Source organism: Protopterus annectens, chromosome 3.part1 (genome assembly GCF_019279795.1).
Source record: "Protopterus annectens isolate FY-2018-M chromosome 3.part1, PAN1.0, whole genome shotgun sequence".
NCBI lineage: Eukaryota > Metazoa > Chordata > Ceratodontiformes > Protopteridae > Protopterus > Protopterus annectens.
This window is the reverse complement of record NC_056732.1, coordinates 1,899,893,078-1,899,916,481: the sequence shown is the minus strand read 5'-3', so window position 1 is coordinate 1,899,916,481 and position 23,404 is coordinate 1,899,893,078. Positions and strand designations below refer to the sequence as shown.

Below are 23,404 nucleotides of genomic sequence, written 5' to 3'. Positions count from 1 at the left end.
TTCTCAGTTATACTCCTTAAATTAGTTAGTACTTTCCAGGAGCATGAATTATTAGAACAGTATCAGGATTTTTCTGAACATTTCCATAGACTTGCAAATAAGTCAGTATACTGGTTAAGCACATCTCACTGCGCCATCATAAAATTCTTACTTTTCATCTGTGCTTTTATACTGTGAATTATTTTCACTATTCCAAACTTTTCACAAGCCAAATCACCCAGTATACCACAAAACAACAAAACACAGATTAGAGTCTCAGTAGAACTTTTTGCTTGTTCAGTAAATCCCAGTATATGTTAACATTTTTTGACCACATGGTTGGACTCCATGCCCAAATATTTAGCTGGTTTCATTCCCTGCCCTATCAGACCTAAAATTTCAGAGGTTTTAATAAACATGACAGTAGACTCTTCTCCAGTGTACAGTTTAAATACTTTAATTATTAGTTCTCACATTTTCTTCTCACATTTCAGCTTGATTTCATGTAATTTCATATCTGATATTTTTCTGTCTTTGAGCATCATTAATTATTTTTAACTTTATTATTCCCACAAACAGCAGTTTTCATGTTTGTACTCAGAGCATGCCAGCTCTTCAACCGGATAGCAATTTCTTTCCTTGTCGCTTCTTCATGTTTAATTGTAAACTGGATAATTCTTTTTTGCATGCTTTTAGCCACATCTTGTGCATAAGGCTTGAATTTCAAATGCACCATGTTAGGCCTGCCTCCCATGGCTTTCACCTTTGTATATGACATTACTATGATTCATTCTTAGGCTTTATCAAATGCATGCCCTCTTCTTTGATTCATGTGCAAGCTGACATAACTGCATTTCTTCTGTAAGTGTTTTCATGATTTCCCCTCAAACTGCACTCAGCTTTCTTAAATGCCAGATCTGCTTCCCTTAACAGTCTGTCCCTAGTCTGACCAGATCTGCTTTCCGTAAGAGTCTGTCCCTAGTCCGACCAACTCTTAAGTCAAAAATAATTCATCATATATAAATTAATCTTGTACCTCTCCACATTCAAAGTATTTGGCATAGTTATTTAATTCATTAACATATGCAACTTCTGGCTCTATAAGAACATGTGCCATTGGGAAGAATACATGACAAAGCTATGCAAGTTTTTTCCACTGGCTCAATAAATTTCTCAACTTTTTTCTCATCAGTGCTTGTTATTGTCTTCGTCTTCTCAAAAAAATGCATTATATGCCTTCAAGGCTTTCTTCCCTGTGAGTACCAGAGTCATGCCATCATCAGTTTTTTTCCGTACTTCTCAGCTTTCTGCTCCCAGTGTGGAAAAAAATGTCATTTCTGACTTCACATATATTTGCAGTTGCATCATGTTTTAAGGAAAAATGAACTTACTCTGAAGGCTTCATGTGAAAAAAAATGCAAGTGAATTTGAACATAGACTGACTTGAATATTTCAAAGCTGCATGGGGTACTTGATTTCTGGAATATTAATATTAATAAATTTTACCATAAACCATGTATTAATGCCACAGTAATCAAATGAATGTCTATACTTCAGGCACCACGTATGAATGTCTCAGTACACAGACGACTTTCTCTTCACTTTTGACACCATGTAATATTTAAGCAATAACCAATGACATGGTGTGGTATAGTGAAGATTTACCCATGGTTGGCGTGGTTTAATCACAAGGGTGAAGCCCGAGTAATTAAATAAAACCAACCGTGGGTAAAGCTTCAATATACCACAACCACAGAGTTGGTTATTGCTATTATATAATGACATTATTTATGAAAAAAAATACTTTTCTTAAATAATGTCTTTGTATAACGGCACATTACTGTTCTTTCGACGGTGGTGCTATACTGTTTCTGTGTGTTGATGTACTGCACATGCGTATGGGACTTGCATTCTCACGCATACCCAGTACATCAATGCTTTGAAACGGAAGCAACAGAGAAAAGAAAGTTTCTGTTGCTCCGTTGTTTTTATTTTATTTTTTTTTTTTTATTAAAAAAAAAAAGTTTTGGACACTTCATACCAACGGAAAAAAGTTTGGGCGACCGGACCTTTTTCCGTTGGTATATTGTGGGATTTACAACGGGCAAGCTGGCCAATCAGCATTCACATTTTGGAATATTAATGGGGGGGGGTCATTGTATAATTATGTACAATTAAAATGCTCATAAACCAGACTTGCAAAGTACTTGCTGCTAGCTTCTATCAGGTCCAGATCTTTGTAGTGATGTAAAACTTATCTTGCAAGTTGTCAATGACGGGATGATCATGTGATCATGCTGGAACTGCCTCAACACAATTAGTTAGCTATACTTTTGGTCACATTCTGCATGGTTGATATGTAGTTGCAGTTGAGTCAGGCTGGGCAGCAGTGCAGAAAGTCAGCTTGCACAGAGTTTTGTTTTAATTGATAAGAATGAGACAGTGTACCAGAAACCTTGTCTGTTAAGGGTGTTAATAACATACTGGCCCCTTGATTGATACCTATGATGTCCTTATGAGCACGCTATTTTTTTATAACACTGACAGCTGCATGGGTGGAGGCAACATTGATCATGGAAAGGTTCAACATATACAAATAATTAGGTTATGTTAACAACAGCACAGTACAAAGTTACCTATGTGATTCCCAGAAAAGGATCCGCGGGAGTTGCTACACTGCTTCATTCCCAAGACTATCTTCTATTAATGTTCAGTTCTGAGCAGAAAAAATTAACACCTTCAAAACTGTTACAGACGTAAACTAGTATGTACACTTACAACTGGTAAAAACCTTGCATGCATTCTTAACTCAGAAACACATGCTTAAGTCAACTGGCAAAATCATTGAACAATAACATTTTAGCAATAATCCTTGACTTGGTGTGGGTAAAGCAGGATTTACCCAGAGTTGGCATAGTCCGAGTCGTTAAACAAAGCCAATCATAGGTATCCACAGGTGTGGATTACTGCTATTATACAATGACATTATTTAAGAAAGAAGTGTCTTATCTAAATAATGTCATTGCATAAAAGGACTTTAATGCACTTAAGTCAGCCTTTGGTAGTCTGGGGCATCTAAGTTGGGTAATTTGCATGCTCTACACCTGCAGTAAAGTACCTACAAACTCAAACTGTTGCTCCATTACTAATTTATTTGGCAAATCAGTGAGGCTGAAGTCATTAAATAATGATAGTCATGTCAGTTTGATGGACCGTGGAGCTTTTTTTTCCCTTTCTTTTAAAGTCTCAGTTGCCCACTTAGCATCGTGAATAAACATCATTCTGTGAAGGATTGTGTTGAACGCTCTATTTACAATGAGCACGCTGACTGGTCTGTCCAATCAGTGTACACATTTTTAATAGTAAATTACTTGTATTAAAAGTATGTAGAGAGATGCAAAGAGAGTTTTACTTCTATGTGTATCTAAGTTGCAAGTATGACATTTGTGGCATTATAGATTAATACAAACTTAAAAGTTCTGCCCATGACGCAGGGAAAAATAGGATGTTCTCCAAAGGTATGTATGATTCATATGACCATTCTTAGCAGAGCAGCCAGACTTCTTCCTGTTAGTATACACTGGATTTACAATGGCCGCGCTAATTCAATCAGTGTGCACATTTTCAATAGCGATTGTAATTTGTTGTATAATAAGCAATGTACTGCATTAGGGGAGGTAGCTATCATCAGTTCTTAATTCAGTCAGATGACTACTAGTTTTTCCTGGCTCAATGAATATAACAGCACATTAAATAAAAATAATGTACATCACAAAAGTATATATACATAAATAGAAATGGGAATAACTAAATGCAGAAGTTTCTCTTTGTCTGCATCACATCTGCTTGAATACCTTGTAATTTTTTTAAGGAGCAAAACAAAAACAACTGCAGTAACAGTTTATATTCTATACATAGTGACATAGATTGCATGCTTTCTAGCTGAATTGATTGAATAAACAAAGTAATCAGTTTACTTAATATACACAATGATTCCAAGTATAAGCAGTAAATGAAAATTTGGCAAAGAATAATGATTTATTTTAACTCCACTGACCAGTGTGCTGCACAGAATGTAGGTGTAGAAAGGAGCACACTCAAATTAGCAGTGGTAGAAATGGGAGTGTAAAGTAGGAACAACTACAACACCACCTGTAAACAGGGAGGTGGGGAACATCCTATGGCCGAGGAAGGAAAGATAAGCGCCATTGCAATGCGGGGCAAGCAATAAATAATAATTACAGTTCACTTCACTGTTGAGCAACCAGTAGTGAGGAATACATTACAGTTTATAGCTGGAACACAAATAGTGAGCAATGTGAGCCTGTCAGCTTGTGCAAGAGCACTAACTCTGGCCAATCGGCACTGCAGAAATCAGCTCATTTGTTTGTAATGGACTCGTAAGAGTCAATGTGTGATGGAGACCGTCAATGTTAATGGAATTATTAATAATACGTTGGTATCTAGATGTTTATGATGCCCCTACCTGCAGTTCTTGTTTTTGTTTTGTTTTGTTTTTAGGAAGCATTGCCTACTTCACTGGGAGGGGGCAGGTTAAAGAAAGAGAAATAGGTGATATAAACCTGAATGCAGCACAAAGATAGACAGATGATTTGCAGTAAAAGATCCTATTAGGAGGCTGCTAGACTGGATTGCACTCCCAGGACAGCTCTCACTATTACTGTCACTGTATACCTTGGGAATGTACCTTGTTGAGATCAAAGAAACAATCCTCAGATGTGGGTTGCTAAACAGTGTTCTCTTCCCAAGACTGTCCTCTATTACTGTTTGTTTACCATAAGACTGTACCTAGATGATCCCTAGAAAATTATCCTCACACAACAGCTGCCACACCATGATAGTCTCCAAAGGAGTCATCTATGTTTCTTTCTGTGTATATATATCTTAGGTCTGTACCTCGCTGATTCCCAGGAGGCAGTCCTCAGATGAAGACTGCTACAATGTATTTCACATCAACAGCCTTCTCTGTTACTGTCGCTGCATACTTCAGACTGTATTCATAGATTCATAGACTCATAGACTGTTACTAGGCTAATGACCTGGGTGGGAGGGGGGCTTTCTATACCTAACCAAGTTTTCCCAAAAGAATGATAATGTCCTGCATCCAAATAGGACATTGAGGGTCAGGCACTTATAAGCTGCCTCTGTCCATAAGGGACATGGGTGCCAGGCCTGGTATAAATTTCATGTTCCCCATCCACTTGTCTAGGTTGTACTTAAACTGGGTAATAGACAAACTCAGCTTCACATGCATGGAAAGCCTGTTCCATAGGAGGGGCAGTCTCTAGGACACATATCTGTCTCTCCAGAATGTTCTTTTTAAGTCACATACAAAATTCACATTCCTAGAACTTGTATTTCTGGTGCTTTTTGACTTATGAATATGCAGAAGATTCACAAGTGTAGGGTTTGTGGATGCCTTGTAAGCCAGGTATAGCTATCCCTCATCAGTCTATAAGGGGCTGAGTCTACATATGTCAGGGTTGTTACGCCTTGTATTCTTTTTGTAAGGAACACCTGAGATCACTTTAGTTGTTCAATATGTCTGGTCAGGTACATACCAAAGGGAGCATTGTACTCTGATTGGTCTGATAAGGGCGGACTACAGTGGGATAATGACCTCTTTTGACTTAGATGCCATGCCCTTACTTACATAATTACTGCACCTAATTCATTCTGAAGAAACAATCTTCAGATGTGTGGAACCACACTGTGCTTCACTGATAAGACTAGAAGCGTCATCTGTGTTACTGTCAGGGCACACTTCTCATGACTGTATCTAGTTGTTTCCCACAAAATTATCTTCATACCGGGGGTGAGGGGCACACTATGCTTCACTTCTAGGACTAGAATAGTATTCTCTGTTATTGAGTGTGCATATCTTCAGACTTTTCCTACTTGACTACCAGGATATGCTCCCCAAGTTGATGGGGTGCTAAACTGGGCTTCATACCCAAGACAGTTCTCTCTTTCAGTTTCTGTGTATACCCCATGACTGCACCCATTTTATTCTCATGAAATAATCCTGAGATGGGAGACACTACATCATGTTTCACTCCCAAAACATTGTTCTGTGTATATCTGAAAACTGTACCACGTTGATTCCCAGGAAACAATCTTCAGATAGGAAAGCTACATCATATTTCTCTTCCAAGACATTTCTCTATGGCACTTTCTGTGTAATTCCTGGGACTGTACCTAGTTGTTCCCCAGTAAGGGTAAAGGGATGCTTCACCTGCGAAAATGGTAGGCATCCCCATAGGACCAGTAAGCTGGCTTACAACCTACAATCTGACTCTTGTCACTGAGGAAAGGATGGACTGATAGGGCTTTCCAGGGTAAAAACAAATGGGTTAGAGAGCTCTTGCCTACCCTACAAATGCCCCCTTGGAGCAAATGAGCTGATTTAGTCCAGGTAAAGGACCAGTGGGTGAGGTCCTGCAAGTGGAGGAAAAAAAAAGCTAAGCAGTTCTTCTCTGTAGCATTATGACATGTGCTAGAAAAAAGCATATGAGGCAGAGTGTGCTGTCAGGAAACAGAAATAAAGCAGCTGAGATGATGATAGCCCATAAGTAAATCCCATAAATTACTCTCTGTAGAAGGTGTCCTTTATTCAGATGTCATGCATTTATTCACAAAGACTCATATAACAGCTAATCATCCATATATTTCAGTTCTGGCAGACAGACTGAGAATATCATTGCATTTGCTTTAACTGTATTTAACACTAAACTGGAATGAGATAACCATCTTTCTATATTAGTTAATGCAGTCTTTAGCTATGATTTAATATCCTGGAATGATTTTAGCAAGTAAATGAGGGTGGGATCATCTGGATAACTGGTGCATGCATACAATTTATAAATACAGTGCAGAAAAGGCAGCCCAGGAATGAGCCTTATGGTGCTCCAACCTGAACAAATTCTGTGCATGGAGATGGTGTCACACTATTAGGCAGATGAGTGAAATTTACAAATTACTTTTAAACCAACTGGTGATTTCTGTGCTCATACATGTAATTAACAGCCATAACACAATGGTAGACAGAGACCGTGTCTAAAGCTGCAACAAGTCCAGGAAGAATGATCCCACCAGGTTCTGATGATTGATTTTGTTGTGCATGTACTTAACAAGGGTAAGTGACATTTCTTTACTTGACTTACACAGAAACGATGATGTTTTGGGAGAACAGATGGTGGTCACTTGTGCAGTCTGTGATTTATGTATGGTTATACCTTTCCAGTATCCTAGAATGGAAGGGTGGGTAGCTATGGGGTGACAGGTAGATAATTCTAATAAAGGTCTACTATTATGTAGAGGAAAAGCAGCAGAAACTTTCCTGCATTTTGGAAAAAATTGAATTCCAACGGATACTGATTTCAAAATTTTATCATCTGCTATTTTCGGGTAACTGGCAAGGAGATTATCAATTGCACAGAATATGAATTTTAGTTTTGCAAGTAGTTTTTAGATCAAAGAGGTTGAAACTGTTGAACATTAGAAGACAGGGTATAAGTTTCAGGCTGGGGGCATCCGGTTCTGACAGATGTAATAATGCAATGGATAATGCATGCTGCATGTAGTGTTTACTGAATTAATTGTGATGTCAGAAGTCCTTATTCACTGTGGATGAAAGTACTACATTTTTTCACTAAATTTGTAACTGTTACACCTTGGTAATTTATTCCGGTTGTCGATTTAGTGCCCTAACATTGTGTATTGGTTCTTTGATGTTCATCGTGCATACAGCTGCAGTCATAACAGATGGGTTCTCCTGCCATCAGGCGGGTCCTCGGTCGGCCGAATTCCAAAGTCTAGGTCCAGCGTCGGTTGTCGTCGCTTCTTCCCTGATGTCAGTGTGACAGGGGTATAAAAGAACCAGCCAACGCCATTTTCTTCAGTCTTTCTTGCCGCGCAGTGCCCGAAGCAGAAGCAGTGCCAGTCGGCCAGCTCCTGAGATTACGAATATTTTTCAACCAAAGACTTCTAGAAAGCTAAGTACCCCGTTGGGGAAACTTTTCTTGCCTCAGACCGATGTCAGACAAAGTTAATAATTGCATTTCATGTGGGAAGCAAATGCCGCATAAGGATTTCCATTCCCTCTGTATACCTTGCTTAGGCCCAGACCACGACGTCTCGGCCTGTCGTTTTTGTGCTACATTCAACAGACGCACTATTAAGCGTCAGGCGGAGTTCGCCCAACACTATTTTGGCAAAAAGTTTAATTACAACATGTCGTCGGATACTCCGACTCCAATTTTGAGTAAACGACATAAAGATAAGGACCGACATACGAGGTTCGTGACTTCTACCGACACCACGCTAAAGCCGACTACATGTGCTCCGGTTGTCAGCGAGGCGCCTACGCAGACCCTGACTACCGATGACACTTCATTAGCGGTGTCTTCTGTGCCCGAGGTTGCAGGCTCTTTGGCCCACACCCCGACTACAGATACCGAAGTCACTCTTGGCGGGGAAACTCAGAGTTCAGACAGGCCTGCCACCTCTCAAGGTGTCTTCAGGCCTTCTTCTTCTTCTTTTTCCATTAAGGCTTACACTAAATCTAAAGCAGCCATGCATTCTAAAAGACAAGCTCCACAGGGCCCCTCTCAAGGCCCCATGCCTAAAAAGCAGATGCTCAAAATGGCTGAGGATTTGATTATTCTTATCAGGAGTTCTCAACCCCACCGGACAAAAGGCCCAGAGTGGAGGAAGAATACCTTTCCTCGGACCAGGCCTCCATTACTTCAGAGCATTCTGAGGTCCAGGAACATTCTTACTCCCCTTTTGAAGATTCTGATGCAGAGGAGGCCATTCCCTCTGTCTCCCCCCCCCTGAGGATTACTCTTTTGGGGAAACCTTGCATACCTTGAGGGAACACTTCCACTGGGAAGGCCAAGAGTACTCTGACTCCAAGAAAAGGCTCAGGGATTTCCTCTTGCTCCCTCAGCACAGGCCTCTGGCTATACCTCCTGTCTTAGATATACTAGATGATGTGTATTCAGAGGCCAGCCTTAACCCAGATTCTTTACCTCCAGCTCCAGTCAAGCCTGACAGGTATTACCAGGTTCCTGATTCACACCAGTTCCTATACAAAAGCCATGCGGCTGACCCAGAAACTATTTCACAGGGTCCCAAGGGAATTAAGGCCTCCACTGCCAAAAATCCATTACCTTCAGAGAGAGAGATTCCAGAGCTTTGGAAAGGTGGGGGAAAAAGGTATACACCTTGGCCACTTTAACCATGAGGGCATTAAACTGTCAGTTCCATATGTTAAAGTATCAACAGCTTTTGTTATCTCAGTTGAAAAGCAAAATATCACAACCTGAACAACCAGACTTGAAGGAGTTGCAGGATTTGTTGCATAGTGCAGAGCAAGTGGGTAAGCATACCTTGCAATGTGGTTTTGATGCTTTAGAGGCTTTTTGTAGAGCTGCTGTTACAGGATCAGTCATACGTAGACATGCTTGGCTCAAAGAGCAAACCTTACCAGATCATGTCAAAGCTAAATTACTAGATGCACCTCTTCAAAAGGATGTATTGTTTGGTGTTAAAGCTGAGGAGGTATTAAAGAAAATGGAGGAAAAGGCAAAATCAATGCAAACAGTGAAAGATTTCCTACAGGTACAACCACCATGTTTCAGTAGAAATTGGCCTTCAAAAAATTGGTCCTTTCCAGCCACGGACAGACCTCAAAGAGGTAGATACAGGCACCCGAGAGGTAGAGGGCAATCTCAAGGATCTTTTAGAGGCAGACAATGGCATACACCTACACCAAGAGGGGGTGAGGATAGTTCACAGCCATTCAGAAAGCAGACCAATGACTTTCCCCTTTGCATGCCAAACAAGGCTCAAATGGCAGCACCTTTAGGCAGAAAACTGGCATTATTTTCGAAAAATTGGCATATTGTCACAAAAGACAAATGGATCCTGGACATTATAGACAGAGGCTACAGATTCCACTTCCAAAAATGAGAGGCATGCCAAACCTGCCACACAATCAAAGGGCAGAGGCACAAAAACAAATTTCAGATCTCATGAACATGAAAGCTATTCAAGAGGTACCTGCACAAGAACAGGGTCAAGGTTTTTATTCCAGACTATTCCTGGTACCAAGGAAGTGCAAAGATTGGAGACCTGTTTTGGACCTATCCATCCTAAACACATATTTACTCATACCAAAGTTCAAGATGCTCACATTACAGCAGCTTCTTCCCATGCTGGGCAAGGAGTCTTGGCTGGTGACACTGGACCTCAAGGAGGCATATCTGCATGTCCCAATCAGACAAGACTGCAGAAGATACCTCAGATTTCTTGCAGGTTCATCCCATTATCAATTCTCTGCATTGCCCTTTGGCTTATCTACTGCACCCAGTGTTCACAAAATGCCTGGAATCAGTAATTGCCTTCTGCAGACTTCAAGGGATACAAATATACCCATATCTGGATGACTGCCTGATCCAAGTGGACAGCAAACACACTCTTCTGAAACACCTGGCGTTTGTAATAATGTTGTTGAAATCTCTGGTATACACAGTCAACAAAAAGAAGTCAAGACTAATACCCTCTCAAACAATAATTTTCCTGGGTGTCAGCTTGGATACAAACACCCAGATGGCCTACCTCATGCCAGAGAAACAAGGGCAATTAACTCAATACTTCAGAAAACTGGCAACCTTCACCAGGCTGACTGCAAGGAAAATCCTGCAGGCTCTGGGATTCATGGCATCTTGCATCCTGCTAATCCCATGTGCAAAAGCTGCATATGAGGAAACTTCAATGGTACCTAAAAAACTTATGGTCTCAACACAGCCACAGTTTGGAAACAATCATACCACTGATTCCATGTCTTCAAAAGGAATTTCTGTGGTGGGCTCAAGCATGCCAAAGAAACATAGGTCTCCCATTCTGCAAGTCTCAAGCAAGTCAAGTCATCACAACAGACGCCTCGGACTACGCCTGGGGGGGCGCACATGACAGATCGGTACATTCAGGGCAAATGGTCACAAAAAGAAAAGCACCTACACATCAATCAAAAGGAAATGCTAGCAGTAATAAATGCTATTATGGCTTTCAAAGACCTACTGCATCCAGGGCAGCTATTGATAAGAACAGACAACACCACAGTGATGTGGTACATAAACAAACAGGGAGGAACTCATTCATATCCCCTGTGAAGACTAGCCATGTCCCTTTAGAACACGGCTCTGGAATTGCAAATCCAACTTCAAGCACAATTCCTGCCAGGGAAGGAAAACACACTGGCAGACAACCTGAGCAGAAATATGACAGATCCACACGAATGGAAGTTGCATCCTCAAGTTTTTACAATGATAATTCAAGCATGGGGAAGGCCAGACATAGATCTCTTTGCCACCCACAGAAATTACCAATTGACAAAATTCTGCTCAAGGACCTTTCATCCACAGGCCTGGAAAGTGGACGCACTCTCTTTCAGTTGGACAACAATGACGGTTTATGCCTTTCCACCTCTTCCACTGCTGGCCAAAGTTCTATTAAAAGCCAGAGCAGACAGACCAAACATGATTCTCATTGCTCCAGACTGGCCAAGACAACACTGGTACCCACTCCTGAGGAGCCTGACGCATTCCCCGCCATGGATCCTGCCTCTAATGCCTCTTCTACTGACTCAGCACAACTTCAAAACTCTTCACAGTCAGCTGAAAACACTCAATCTAGCCGCATGGTGGATTCCTTAAATTCACAGCAGACCCTACTCTCCAAGGAGGTGCAGGATGTCATTTTGGAGGCCAGAAGGCCTTCTACTAGAAAAGCCTACTCCGCAAAATGGAAAAGGTTTTGTGTCTGGAATCAGAAAAAGGGTCAGAATCCTGGAATACTGAATTTACCTCAAAAACTACAGTACCTAGCCGAGCTGCTAAGCAGTGGACTTTCATTCTCCTCCATCAAAATCCATGCCTCAGCCATTTCTGCAGAGTACAACACTGATCCTCCTTTATTCTCTCACCCTCTCTTAAGACAGTTCCTCAGAGGGGCTAAGAATATAAAACCCCCAAGGAAGCAACCAGTACCGGCTTGGGACCTCAACTTCATTCTAGAAAAACTAACCCTGCCTCCCTTTGAGCCAACTGCTTCAACAGATCTGCAATATTTGTCATGGAAAACAGCCTTCCTTCTAGCTATCACCTCAGCATGCAGGGTTTCGGAACTACAAGCCCTCATGGCTGTGCAGCCTTTCATCATTTTCCATCAGGACAGAGTTTCCTTATGAACCAATCCTCCATTTATGCCAAAGGTAGTATCCAGGGTAGCCTTGAATCAGGCTATCCACTTACCTACGTTTTACCCTAATCCACAAAACAAAGGGGAGAGGCTACTACATTCCTTGGACATTCACAGACAGCTCCGTTATTATTTGGACAGAACAAAGCCTTTCAGAAAATCAGAGCAACTCTTTGTGTCCTATGCTACAGGTGCTCAAGGGAAGCCTATTTCCAAACAGACAATCTCAAAATGGATAGCCCACTGCATACGCTTTTGTTACTCTTTTCATGGTAAAACTGTACCTACAGGCATCAGATCTCACTCCACAAGGGCCACAGCTACCTCTGCAGCTTTCCTCAGGGGGGTTCCCACCAAAGATATTTTGGAAGCAGCCACTTGGAGTTCTGTACATACTTTCTCCAAGCACTATCACCTACCATTATACTCCAAAACTAGAGTGGGCTTTGCCACTGAAATCTTGCAGGGCATCCTGGCTCCACCTAGTTCCACTTAGTGCCTACCACCCCTTTATTAGCTCTGGGATTCTACCCATCTGTTATGACTGCAGCTGTATGCACGATGAACAAAGTACAGTTTTGTACCTACCATAAATGTAGATGTTCGAGTGCTAATACAGCTGCAGTCCAGGTTTCCCTCCCTCCTTCCCCTCTTGGGACAGGCCTTATGGCTAGCACCTCCTCATACAACCTCATTGGGGTATTCTTTTATGGTGTATTTGCTTGCAACTACTGTTTTTTGATTATATTGCATTTGCTTTACTACATAAATTTATGTTTTGCCTTCCTTCTGGGGGCACCTGACATCTGGGGCAAGAAAAACTGAAGAAAATGGCGTCGGCTGGTTCTTTTATACCCCTGTCACACTGACATCAGGGAAGAAGCGACGATAACCGATGCCGGACCTAGACTTTGGAATTCGGCCAACCGAGGACCCGCCTGATGGCAGGAGAACCCATCTGTTATGACTGCAGCTGTATTAGCACTCGAACATCTACATTTATGGTAGGTACAAAACTGTACTTTCTTTTACACTAGTTCCTCCCTATTTTTTGCTTGGAAATAACTCAGAATCTCACAGAATGAAATAGATTGTGTTTCGAGGGATAGGAAAGTCTACTCTACCCAATTCAGCTTCTTGCCACTTTGAACGTTTCTTAATAGGTAGATAGTCTTGAAAAAAAATTATTATTGATTTTGCAGCACTGATAGAATGAGTCATAGAGTCAAGGCTTAAGACTGATACTATTTGTGCAGATTCTCTAAAATCACACTAAACTGTGGAAGTGAATGCAAATTATCTTTACCTCTTGAACTGTCTGAATAATAACAGCTTCAAAGAAACAGTCATATTTTGAGACAAATCATGAAAAAAAAAACAAAAAGCCACCAGCCAAGCTCTGTTTGGAATATTTTCTGATGGTGCTCAAATAACAAATGTGGCACAGAAAAAAAGATAGTTACATAATCAATGAATTCAAATGATACATACCAGCATATCGGTATGCCACAGTTGTGCAAAACCAATGTAAATCTGACAACTCCTTACTGTTCAGATCCCAGTCTGCCCTGCAAAAAATAATGATCACAAATTAAAATGTGAGCTTGATATCCATTAATTTTTTGAGCTGTTGGTTGTTGCAATTACATTTATGACCCTCTGGGAGTTTAGTGCTGATGACTAAAGCTATTGGACGCTAATAAGCTTCATCCTGTTTTCCTAATTTTGAATTCTTCCTTCTCCATTTGCCTGCTGTGAAACTCTGTAAACGTACTTCCCTAGTGGCAGGTGGTCATTATAAGCTTATAAGTAAATTAAAAAAAATGAGTTTTATATATATATATATATATATATATATATATATATATATACACACACACACACACACACACACACACACACACACACACACACACACACACACACACACAGGTATGAATCTTAGCTACTTTGAAATTGAAAGTTGTATACTAGAGTATTGATTTTCCAAGCATCCATACTTGCAACACAACTAAGAAGGAAAGTGAACTACAGCTGAAAAGAATGTTATTGTATAGTTAATTGTGATCTGAAATACTTTATTCAGAATTACTGCAGGATCGATCAGATATACCATGATATTAGTAGTAGGCAGGCAGTGCATTCACCTTTGATGCCAGAAAGATCAAACGGCTGGTGTTAAGATATGTGGATGACAGAGTCACTGTCTCTTATCAATACAGAGTAATGGAGGTTTGTTTTAACTCATATGGGAAGACGTAACTAAGGATATCCAAGGCAGATATGTAAAGAGTATGGGATGGTGGTGGTTTGATACCTGGGTTAACATAAACTTTGCTTTTGTTCCATTAAGGGTGAAATAAACTAAAATAAGATCTTTAATGGAGCAATAAACGTCCTTTTAGCAGGGGTTATTTTGTTGAGAGACTGGAATATGGTTACTCGAAAAATAGATGTGGATAATGAGCTGTGTCTGGACACAGGTAGAGCTATTCTTTGCGGGGAAAGTTTTTGGAAACTGTTTAACTTACTTGGTTTGATTAATACCTACACAATTTTAGAAGGGAGCAAGAAAGTTGATAACTGCATATATTACTCCTTCAGTGGAGGATGATAAAGTTAAATGCACATATTACCTCCACAATGGGGGATAAACTTGATGGTCACATATAGTACTCTTCTAGTTTTGCAGCTTGGTCTTGTCTGGCAGGATAAACATAAACAAGGACATATATGTATGTGGCAAAAATAATTACCTGGGCCTTTTATTTGGTCCAACCATACTTAAGTACTTCTGAAGTTAGAGGGAGTTATGCTCAATAAAATGGTGAGAGACTGGCAGTTTCTAGTATATTTACTGTACAAAGAGATAATAAGTTGTTTGTGTGCAGAGGTTTGAAACAAGTACCTTTCATGCTTGAGGTGGAAACACCCAGGATGTTTTTGGGATGAACCCCGCACTGACAGAACATGTATATTCCACATGAGCAGTGAAAGGATGTCAGGATTATTCCCTGAAGCTTGTGTATGTGAGGAAAAGACCTTCTCCATTATGTCACCATGTCAACTACATTCCCTAAATGGGCAGACTCACTGAATAAAAACTGCACCTTTTAAGGGGCAAACCAGGAACATTGTGTGGTGAACTCATTTGTTCAGTCACACAGTAAGCAAATGTAGGCTGTGAGAATCAAACCCATCAGCTCTGCAGAGTCTAGGTCTAACAGCACATATTCTTAAACCTCAAGGCAACCTTAGATTGTTTTTTAATGGTTTTAATGGCAAGTGTCCAAAACAAAATTTGTTTTGTTCTGTTAAACTGCATCTCTCTCAAGAACTGCAAGAGAAGTATAAACAGCTGTGAAAGATAAGTAGGTTAAAATACATGGGGGTCTAAATATCCAATAAGGGCTATGAATTCATTTATGGGGAAGTTTAAAGGAAAACAGACACTATTACATACACTAGACGTAGAAGAAAGAATATGCAGGACAGGGATATATCTGTCAGATCCCCAACAAACCACTGAAGTAACAAAAAGAGTATTAGAGGAACTTATCTGTGGATGTCAGAGTCCCAGAGTTAGCCAGAATAATTGTTTTTCTAAGCAAATGGAAGTTTTGGGTGTTCCAGCTGTGGTAGCTTACATTCAAATGATATACATGAACAGCTATTATTTGATGCTATTAAGAATTACACCTCTTGTTGGAAAGCAAGGCCACTGATGGGGGGAGTTAGGCATCCAGACATTTCTTGGGTCCGGTTCCTTAACTAAGTGAGTCACCGATTAATAATAGATAATATTAGAAAGTATATTGTTTAAGTGCCAAAATGACACTACATGAAGTCTGATTATCTCAGATGTTCTACAGAGGAGAAATTAACCAACGATTCCCTTTATTATTCATATTTTCATATTTGCATTCATATATATGCAACTGAGAGATGTAGATGTTATGGACTTCATCAGACGTCCACCTGGACTTCAATTCATTCTTGCACATGCAGCTGATTGGAAAACTCAAGGAAATGAGGGTAGGACCAAGACCGAATAACTTGGTTTTCCTGCAGCTGAATGACAAAACACAAAGAGTTGTGGTGTGGGACAATATCAGAAATAACAAAAGAGAATAGTGGGGTGCAGAGGAATCTGGTCCTCGGTCAGTACTCTTGTCTGTTTGAATCAGACATATCTGAAGGAATGCAGAACAAGTTCAGCCTCTTCACTAAAGACATACATTTATTTGTGCCAGTGCAGAAAAGAGGAAGAGTCTAGAAAGGATTTAGGAAAGCTGACAAAGTGAGTAGAAAAGTAGCAGCTGATCCTTAAAGCACAGCCCTTGTACTACAACAATCCCAGTGAGACATCCATGGCAGAAGCAAACAGAATGTGGGGTGGATCTTAAGGTGGACAGACTCCAGAAGCAAACAGATAACACTTCCCCTTTACAGGGCCCTGGTCAGACCACATCTTGAATGCTACATGTAGTTCTTGAGGACAATAAGGAAAGGAACACCAAGCTGCAGAAAGTGGTTCAGAGGAAAGTTACCAGAAAATACAAAGGATGGAGCAGGCAATAGTTCCAGTGCACAAGATCATGTCAGAAGGATATAACGGAATAGTCTTGAGAAAGAAGGGAAGAGACGAGCAACGCCCAACCCTGCTGCTTATGTATACTAAGTCAGAGGTCACTGCAGCTTGGACTAAGGGGATAGTAGGAAGTACTGCAACCTCAGATCAAAAACAGTCCCGATCTCTGCATAGAAAATATTATAGAACATGCACATTTGTTTCTTCCATATGATGAAATTCATTTATGACATATTTCCTTTCTTCTATACATCTATAGTTCTTTTTCCTTAATACCTGTCCTCACATATCTGATCAACAGTGTGACATCCTCTCTTTATTCTGGTAACCTTTTCCACACATAACCCTCAGCATTTCATCTTCTTACTTTTGTCTAATCATGGATTCATATAAAATAGCCTTGAGTTAGTCTGTGATAACATTTTTTTCATCATACTTTGATTTGCAATATCCAGATTGCACTTTTACCTCACATATTTTAACTCTACCATGTTTTAACTATTTCTCTCTCTTTTAACATTTACCTGCCATTAATTGTACCTTCCCCAAACAGTATTTGCTGCTCTTTTCTCATTTTTTAGATCTCTTTGAGAATAAGCTAAAAACAACAGCAACAGAATTGATGTACATATCCTGCCTATTTCATATGGCTTACACAATATTTCTTGTTTACTGCCTTTAACAGTTTCCTCATAAACCAGAATCACATTTTTACTAATCTTTTTTCAATGTTAATAGTAAAAGAAAGAGGATTGTAAGAATAGTCACAAAGGCAACAGTAATACTCTCAATAACCACAGATTTTTTATCTGAATTAGATCATTTACCACATTTTTTCATTATTGTTTCAATTAAATCCAGTTTCTCAGTCCAGTTCAGTACCCTTAAATCACAATTACCTAAGTTCACCCCTAACATTTTCTTTAAATCCTGATAGAGTATTTTAACATTTCTTGTTAGCATATCCAAAACATTTACCTTCTGTTTTGTTCATTGTATCTTATAATCTTTGGCTCTTATAATTTGTGTACATATCGCTAACGTTTTCATTATCCCTTCTTGGTTTTTAACTACAATGACAATATCGCAATGCTGTATGCATGTGTTTTATCAGGTAATTCTGCAATTTTTAACCTATGCAAAAAAAAACTTACATAACATACAAAACAAAAACACACATGGGCAATTCTGTCTCACCCCATTCTTATTACATAATTTGGACCTGAAATCTGATTAACCAAAATGCTATGTATTGTTCTAGCATGCAGTTTTATAGCAAGTACTGGACCTTATTTTGCATTTAACTTCAACAAATATTACCATAAAACTGTGTCATTAAATCAAACTTGATTTAAATCTATCTCTTGATGGCTTTGTCTTTTATTTATCTCATCTGTTTCCCCTCAAACACATTTTTTTAAATGCAGGCAGAATCTTCCATATCTATCCCTTTCAGTTCACAAAAAAATATAATACATTGATTAAATCATGCACATTAATTTTTAAAGCACTTTATGTATTCATAGGTTCATACGTTGGTACTAGGCTATCAGCCCTAGGGCCCATACAAGCCTTGCCATAACAATTCCCTGGTTATTTCTTCCCACACTATTTACTTCCCTGGACCCCTGTCTAGCAGAGCGACTGACGTGATTCCTGGGGTGAATTTCCTTTCTCCCATCCAATCATTTAATTGCCAATTTGAAATTTTGTATTAAAAAGTGCTGGAGATAATTCTTAAATATAAATTCACGGTTATTAAATAGTATGAATATACCTCCTTTGAGACATTTTTCTGTTTTGTATCTGGAACATATTCCATTAGCAGTGTTAAAGCACTATTATTATCTGCTTCTTTAATACTGTATTTTAATACTGTAAACTAAAATGCACTGTTAGTATTGCATTTGTCTGCCTTACTGAGCCTTTTAAATTGTATTTTGTTGCTGTTTTCACTGTTTGAAAAGCTTTTTTTTGCTATTTTAAGTGTTTGCAAAGGAATTGCTGGTAACTTTCACTGTTTGCAAAGCACTTGTTCTGTTTGTTCTGTTTTACTGCCTAGCAGTGTTTTAAATAACTGATTTGTTTGCTGTTTAAAACATTCTTAGAGCCCCCTTGCTGTTTTTCTGCTGTGTAAAACATTTTTTACTGTTTCCCACCTAAATTATTGTTGCTAGAAGCTGAGCATAGTCCAGATACAGGTTTACTGCATATGGGTCGGTTTGCAATGGCTGTTGTATTCTGAACACATTTTTCAAATCATCTTTGATTGTAAGGGGTCCTTCTGAACCCTAGTGAGTGAAGTGTGCTGACTGGAACATGTCTGGTGAAAGAGGATTGGTCTAGGGCTAGGAGTAAGCACCCTCGTTGGTTCTTTTCAACTTTTTTACATTTTTTTTTAAGTTTTTAGTTTCTGGTATTCAAGTCCTGTGTTTGAGCAGGTTTCTGCTTGTTTGTGCTTCTCACTACAATGCGCACTGCCACACAATTGTGTGCCACAGCTGGACAGATAATTTTGACAATTTTTCCCTTAGGTATAGCTGCAGTACATTAGTGTAGTCCTCATCTTCAGTACATCTCCAGTCTAAGAAGTATTACTAGTGAGATGTGACCTACTAAAGCACCAACAAAAACCCCATCAGGAATACCCATCTACAGAGCACCTCCTAGATCAGTCCTGAAAAGCACCCCCTTTGTGATAACAGTTAATTAAACCTAGCATTATGGACAATTGAACTACCCTTGTTCTCCTGACAACCCTGTTGGCTTGGGTCTCCTGAGGCAGTGTAGCAATTGCCTCATGTACACTGACAACCCTGTACTAATAACTCACTTGTAGTACAGACTGCGAGAGATGTATCTACGCCAAAAATCTTAAATCATTGTTCTATTGCACTTGAAACAGTAAAACTGAAGAGGTTGTCAACTCACCTACCACTACTCATGCACATAGTACCAGTACTCATATACATAGCACACATCAAACACATAAAATCAACATACGCGAAGGTTCTCTCAAAAAAATTACTGAAACACCAGAGACCTCCAAAACACAAGACTGCTGCAACTAACACAGTTCCCACAGCACCCAAGACACATAGCATCACCAGCATCTCACCTACCAAGCCCTTACGTCATAACACTCAAAAAACAAATTTGCTTGTCATTGGAGACTCCATAGTGAGACACATAGCTGTCCCACTCAATAGGTTAGATAAGGAGAAACTCACAGTCAGCTATCTGTCCGGTACCAGGATTCATAAGATCTCACATGCACTCAGGTCTCTCAGCAACAAGTAGCATTATAGCTCTGTCATAGTTCATGTTTGAGTGATTGACCTGAGATGTACCTCATTAGACTATATGCAGAGAGACATGATTGAGTTTTCTGAGTATGTTTACCAGGCAGGTATGTCCCTAGCTCTAAGCAGAATATTACCCTCACCTACAATGATGCCAAAGTATAAACAAAAAAATTATCAATTTCAATAACTGGCTTAGTTTCTGGTGTTATTCAAAGAGGGTCCAGTTTCTGTCAGCCTGGGCGAACATGGTCTACAAACCTTGCTGCTTTGCCAGAGACAGTTTGCACCTGGCACCACTAGGCTTTTGGCTGCTGGCAAAGGCTCTTATTTATTTATTTTATTTATTTAGCATTTGTTTATCGGGAAAGTCCGACTTGGAACAAAGCCAATTTTCAGCGGAAGCCCAGGGAGAAATACTCCAGACGCATGCCTTTGTAACATGGGAGGAAACCGGAGTACCTGGAGAAAACCTACATGAACGTAGGGAGGACATGCAGACTCCGCATAGAAGGCACCCCAGCTGAGCATTGAACCGGAGAACCTCTTGCTGTGAGGCAACAGTGCACTTGGCTCCCCCATAGTGCCTTTTTTAGGCAAGATCTCAAAAACAAACATGCCAATGTTAAAACTCCCAATCATAACAAAATAAGGGTTATGCTGCTAAACATTAAGGTTTAAACCAAAAAATGTGCACCCTGGAAGCACTTCTATCACTGCAGACAGAAATGTCTTGCAAGGGCAGTTAGCCTAATACTAACCTATGAACCTATCCTATGAACCTACAGAATATAGATGTCTGTGCAGTCACAGAAACCTGGTTCAAGGCCTCAGACAGCATCCCAGCCTTAGAAGGCTACAATGCCTTCCACACCTTCAGACCACAAAATGAATGTGTGAGAACCAAAAGAGGTGGTGTTTCTATTTATATTAGAGATAAATTCACCTCCCATCTGGTTAGATTGGATAACTTCACGGAGTTACACCAAGTTCAGATTACTGTGGGTAAGACCCCATTAAAGTCACAGCTACTTATAGATCCCCCTCCATGGATCATGATGTGCATGAGGCCTACATGACCAAACTGGAGTCAATCCAAATATTGCCAAACACTCTGGTCATGGGAGATTTCAATTATCCCACCTTCAACTGAGAAACCTACTCTAGCCCTAACTCACTAGTGCAAAAGTTCCTTAACTTTGTTAACGCAAATGTCCTGGAACAAATTGTTCAAACCCCTACAAGAGGAACAAACATACTAAATCTGGTCCTCACTTACATGCAAACAGATGTACCACCGCAACTGTCAAACCCCTAAATCTAACCAAAAATCAGTTGCCTTCAAGCTGACACAAACACCAGGACTCACAAAGGGTGAAGTCAGTGTAAAAAAACTTCATCAAGGCAAACTATACCCTCCTAGGGGTACATATAAATGCATTCCAAGCCCCACCCCCAACTGAAAGTGGTAACTTCACCAAAGCTTACACTAAAGCCCTGTACAATCACTTGTATAAGTGCATAGACTCAGTTGTTCCAGAGAGAATCAAAGCCAGAGCCCCCCCAAGTAGAAACAAGCCGCCCTGGTGGACATCCAGCATCAAGAGACTTTACAACAAATGCAAAAAGTTGCTGTCTAAGAAAACTAAGGCGAAGCCCCAACAATGGAAAACTACCCCCTCCGCTTCAACAGGCAAATAAGACAGCATGTCAGATCCTATAAGAGCAACTTTAACAAAAACTTAGCAATAACAGCTAAGGACAACTATAAGGCCTTTTACAGCTACATGCATAGCATAAAAGGTAGGACCCAAGCATGTGCCAAACTTGTGACTCACAGTATCACACACACTGATCCCGCAGAGATAACAAACCTGCTATGGACAGTTTTGGTGAAAATTTCAGTTTCTTATCCCATCCAAACTTATCACAAACCTTGCTCTCAACCCCCCTCCCCACCCTACATATCCAAAGAGCAAGTCATTAAAGCCTTATCTAAGGCAAACAAAAAACACAGCCTCTATGGGACCAGATGGCATTCCAGGCTGTCTTCTAAACAAACAAAAACATGAAGTAGCAGCATCAAGTACCCTATTCCATCGTAGCCTAACCACAGGCTTTGTTGCTGCAGAATGAAGAACAACAACAGTTATTACCCTCTACAAAGGTAGCTTAGAAACAGACCCTGGGATATATAGACCTATAAGTCTGACCAGCCTCATCTGTAAGGCTAACCAACATATCATCACGGACCTCATAAATAAAGACATAGGCAACCTCCAAACCCTGGATCCAACCCAATTCAGCTTCATCAAGGACATATCCTGCCTGTTAAACCTAGTTGTTTTTTTTTTGAAAATGTGACCAGAGTCATTGACAAGACCAGATCTGTGCACACAGCATACCTCGACTTAGCAAAGGCCTTCAACACAATTCCACACATTGGCATTACCAATAATTTATTTTTATTTTATTTAACATTTGTTTATCAGGAAAGTCAGAGTGGGACAGAGCCCATTTTCAGTGGAGGCTTGGGGAGAAAAGCTCCCGATGCATGTCTTTGGAATGTGAAAGGAAACAGGACCACCCAGAGGAAACCCATGAGAACACAGGAAGGACATGCAGATTCCACACAGAAGGCCAAGAATCAAACCGGAGAACCCCTTGCTGTGAAGGGAAAGCACTGGTCTAGCAAACTGAATGTAAACCCCTTTGTTGTAAGATGGGTTGCCAACTGGCTCACAAACTGGACACACAGTATCATAGTGGATAACGCCACATCAACCAGCAGACCTGTCACCAGCGGGGTGCCACAAGGGTAATTTCTGGGTCCCCTACTGTTTGGTATATACTTCTCAGAAATTCAGGCTAAAACTAAGGGTCTGTGTCTGACCAAGTTTGCGAATGACTGCAAATTGGGTGCAGTTACTGAATCCCCAAATGATATCAGTGTACCTCAGGAGGGTCTTACACAGACCAATGATTGGTGTCTTAGTCACGGTCTTAAACGGAATGCAAAGAAATGCATCATCATTCCCTTCAGTAAAAACAATGTCCCTTCACACTATCAAATTAACAACAATACCCCAAGTAGCTACAACATGGTAAGAGATCTGGGATTGGAAGTTGACTGCGATCTTAACTTTGACCACAATGTGCCTACTGTGGTAAAGAAGGCTTTCTACTTAGCATACTTGATTAGCAAAGGCATCACCTCTAGAGCAAAGGAAGTTGTAACCCCTCTATA

General features: G+C 40.2%; 1 protein-coding gene across 1 annotated transcript in view; it reads right to left on the bottom strand.

Annotated features, from left to right (window-relative positions):
* LOC122798815 overlaps positions 1-23,404 on the bottom strand; it is a 149,914-nt gene that overhangs the window by 101,925 nt on the left and 24,585 nt on the right. Inside the window, exon 3 of the mRNA XM_044067939.1 lies at positions 13,756-13,832. Within this exon, the coding sequence (XP_043923874.1) occupies positions 13,756-13,832 (77 nt within the window). The remainder of the gene's footprint in view (positions 1-13,755; positions 13,833-23,404) is intronic.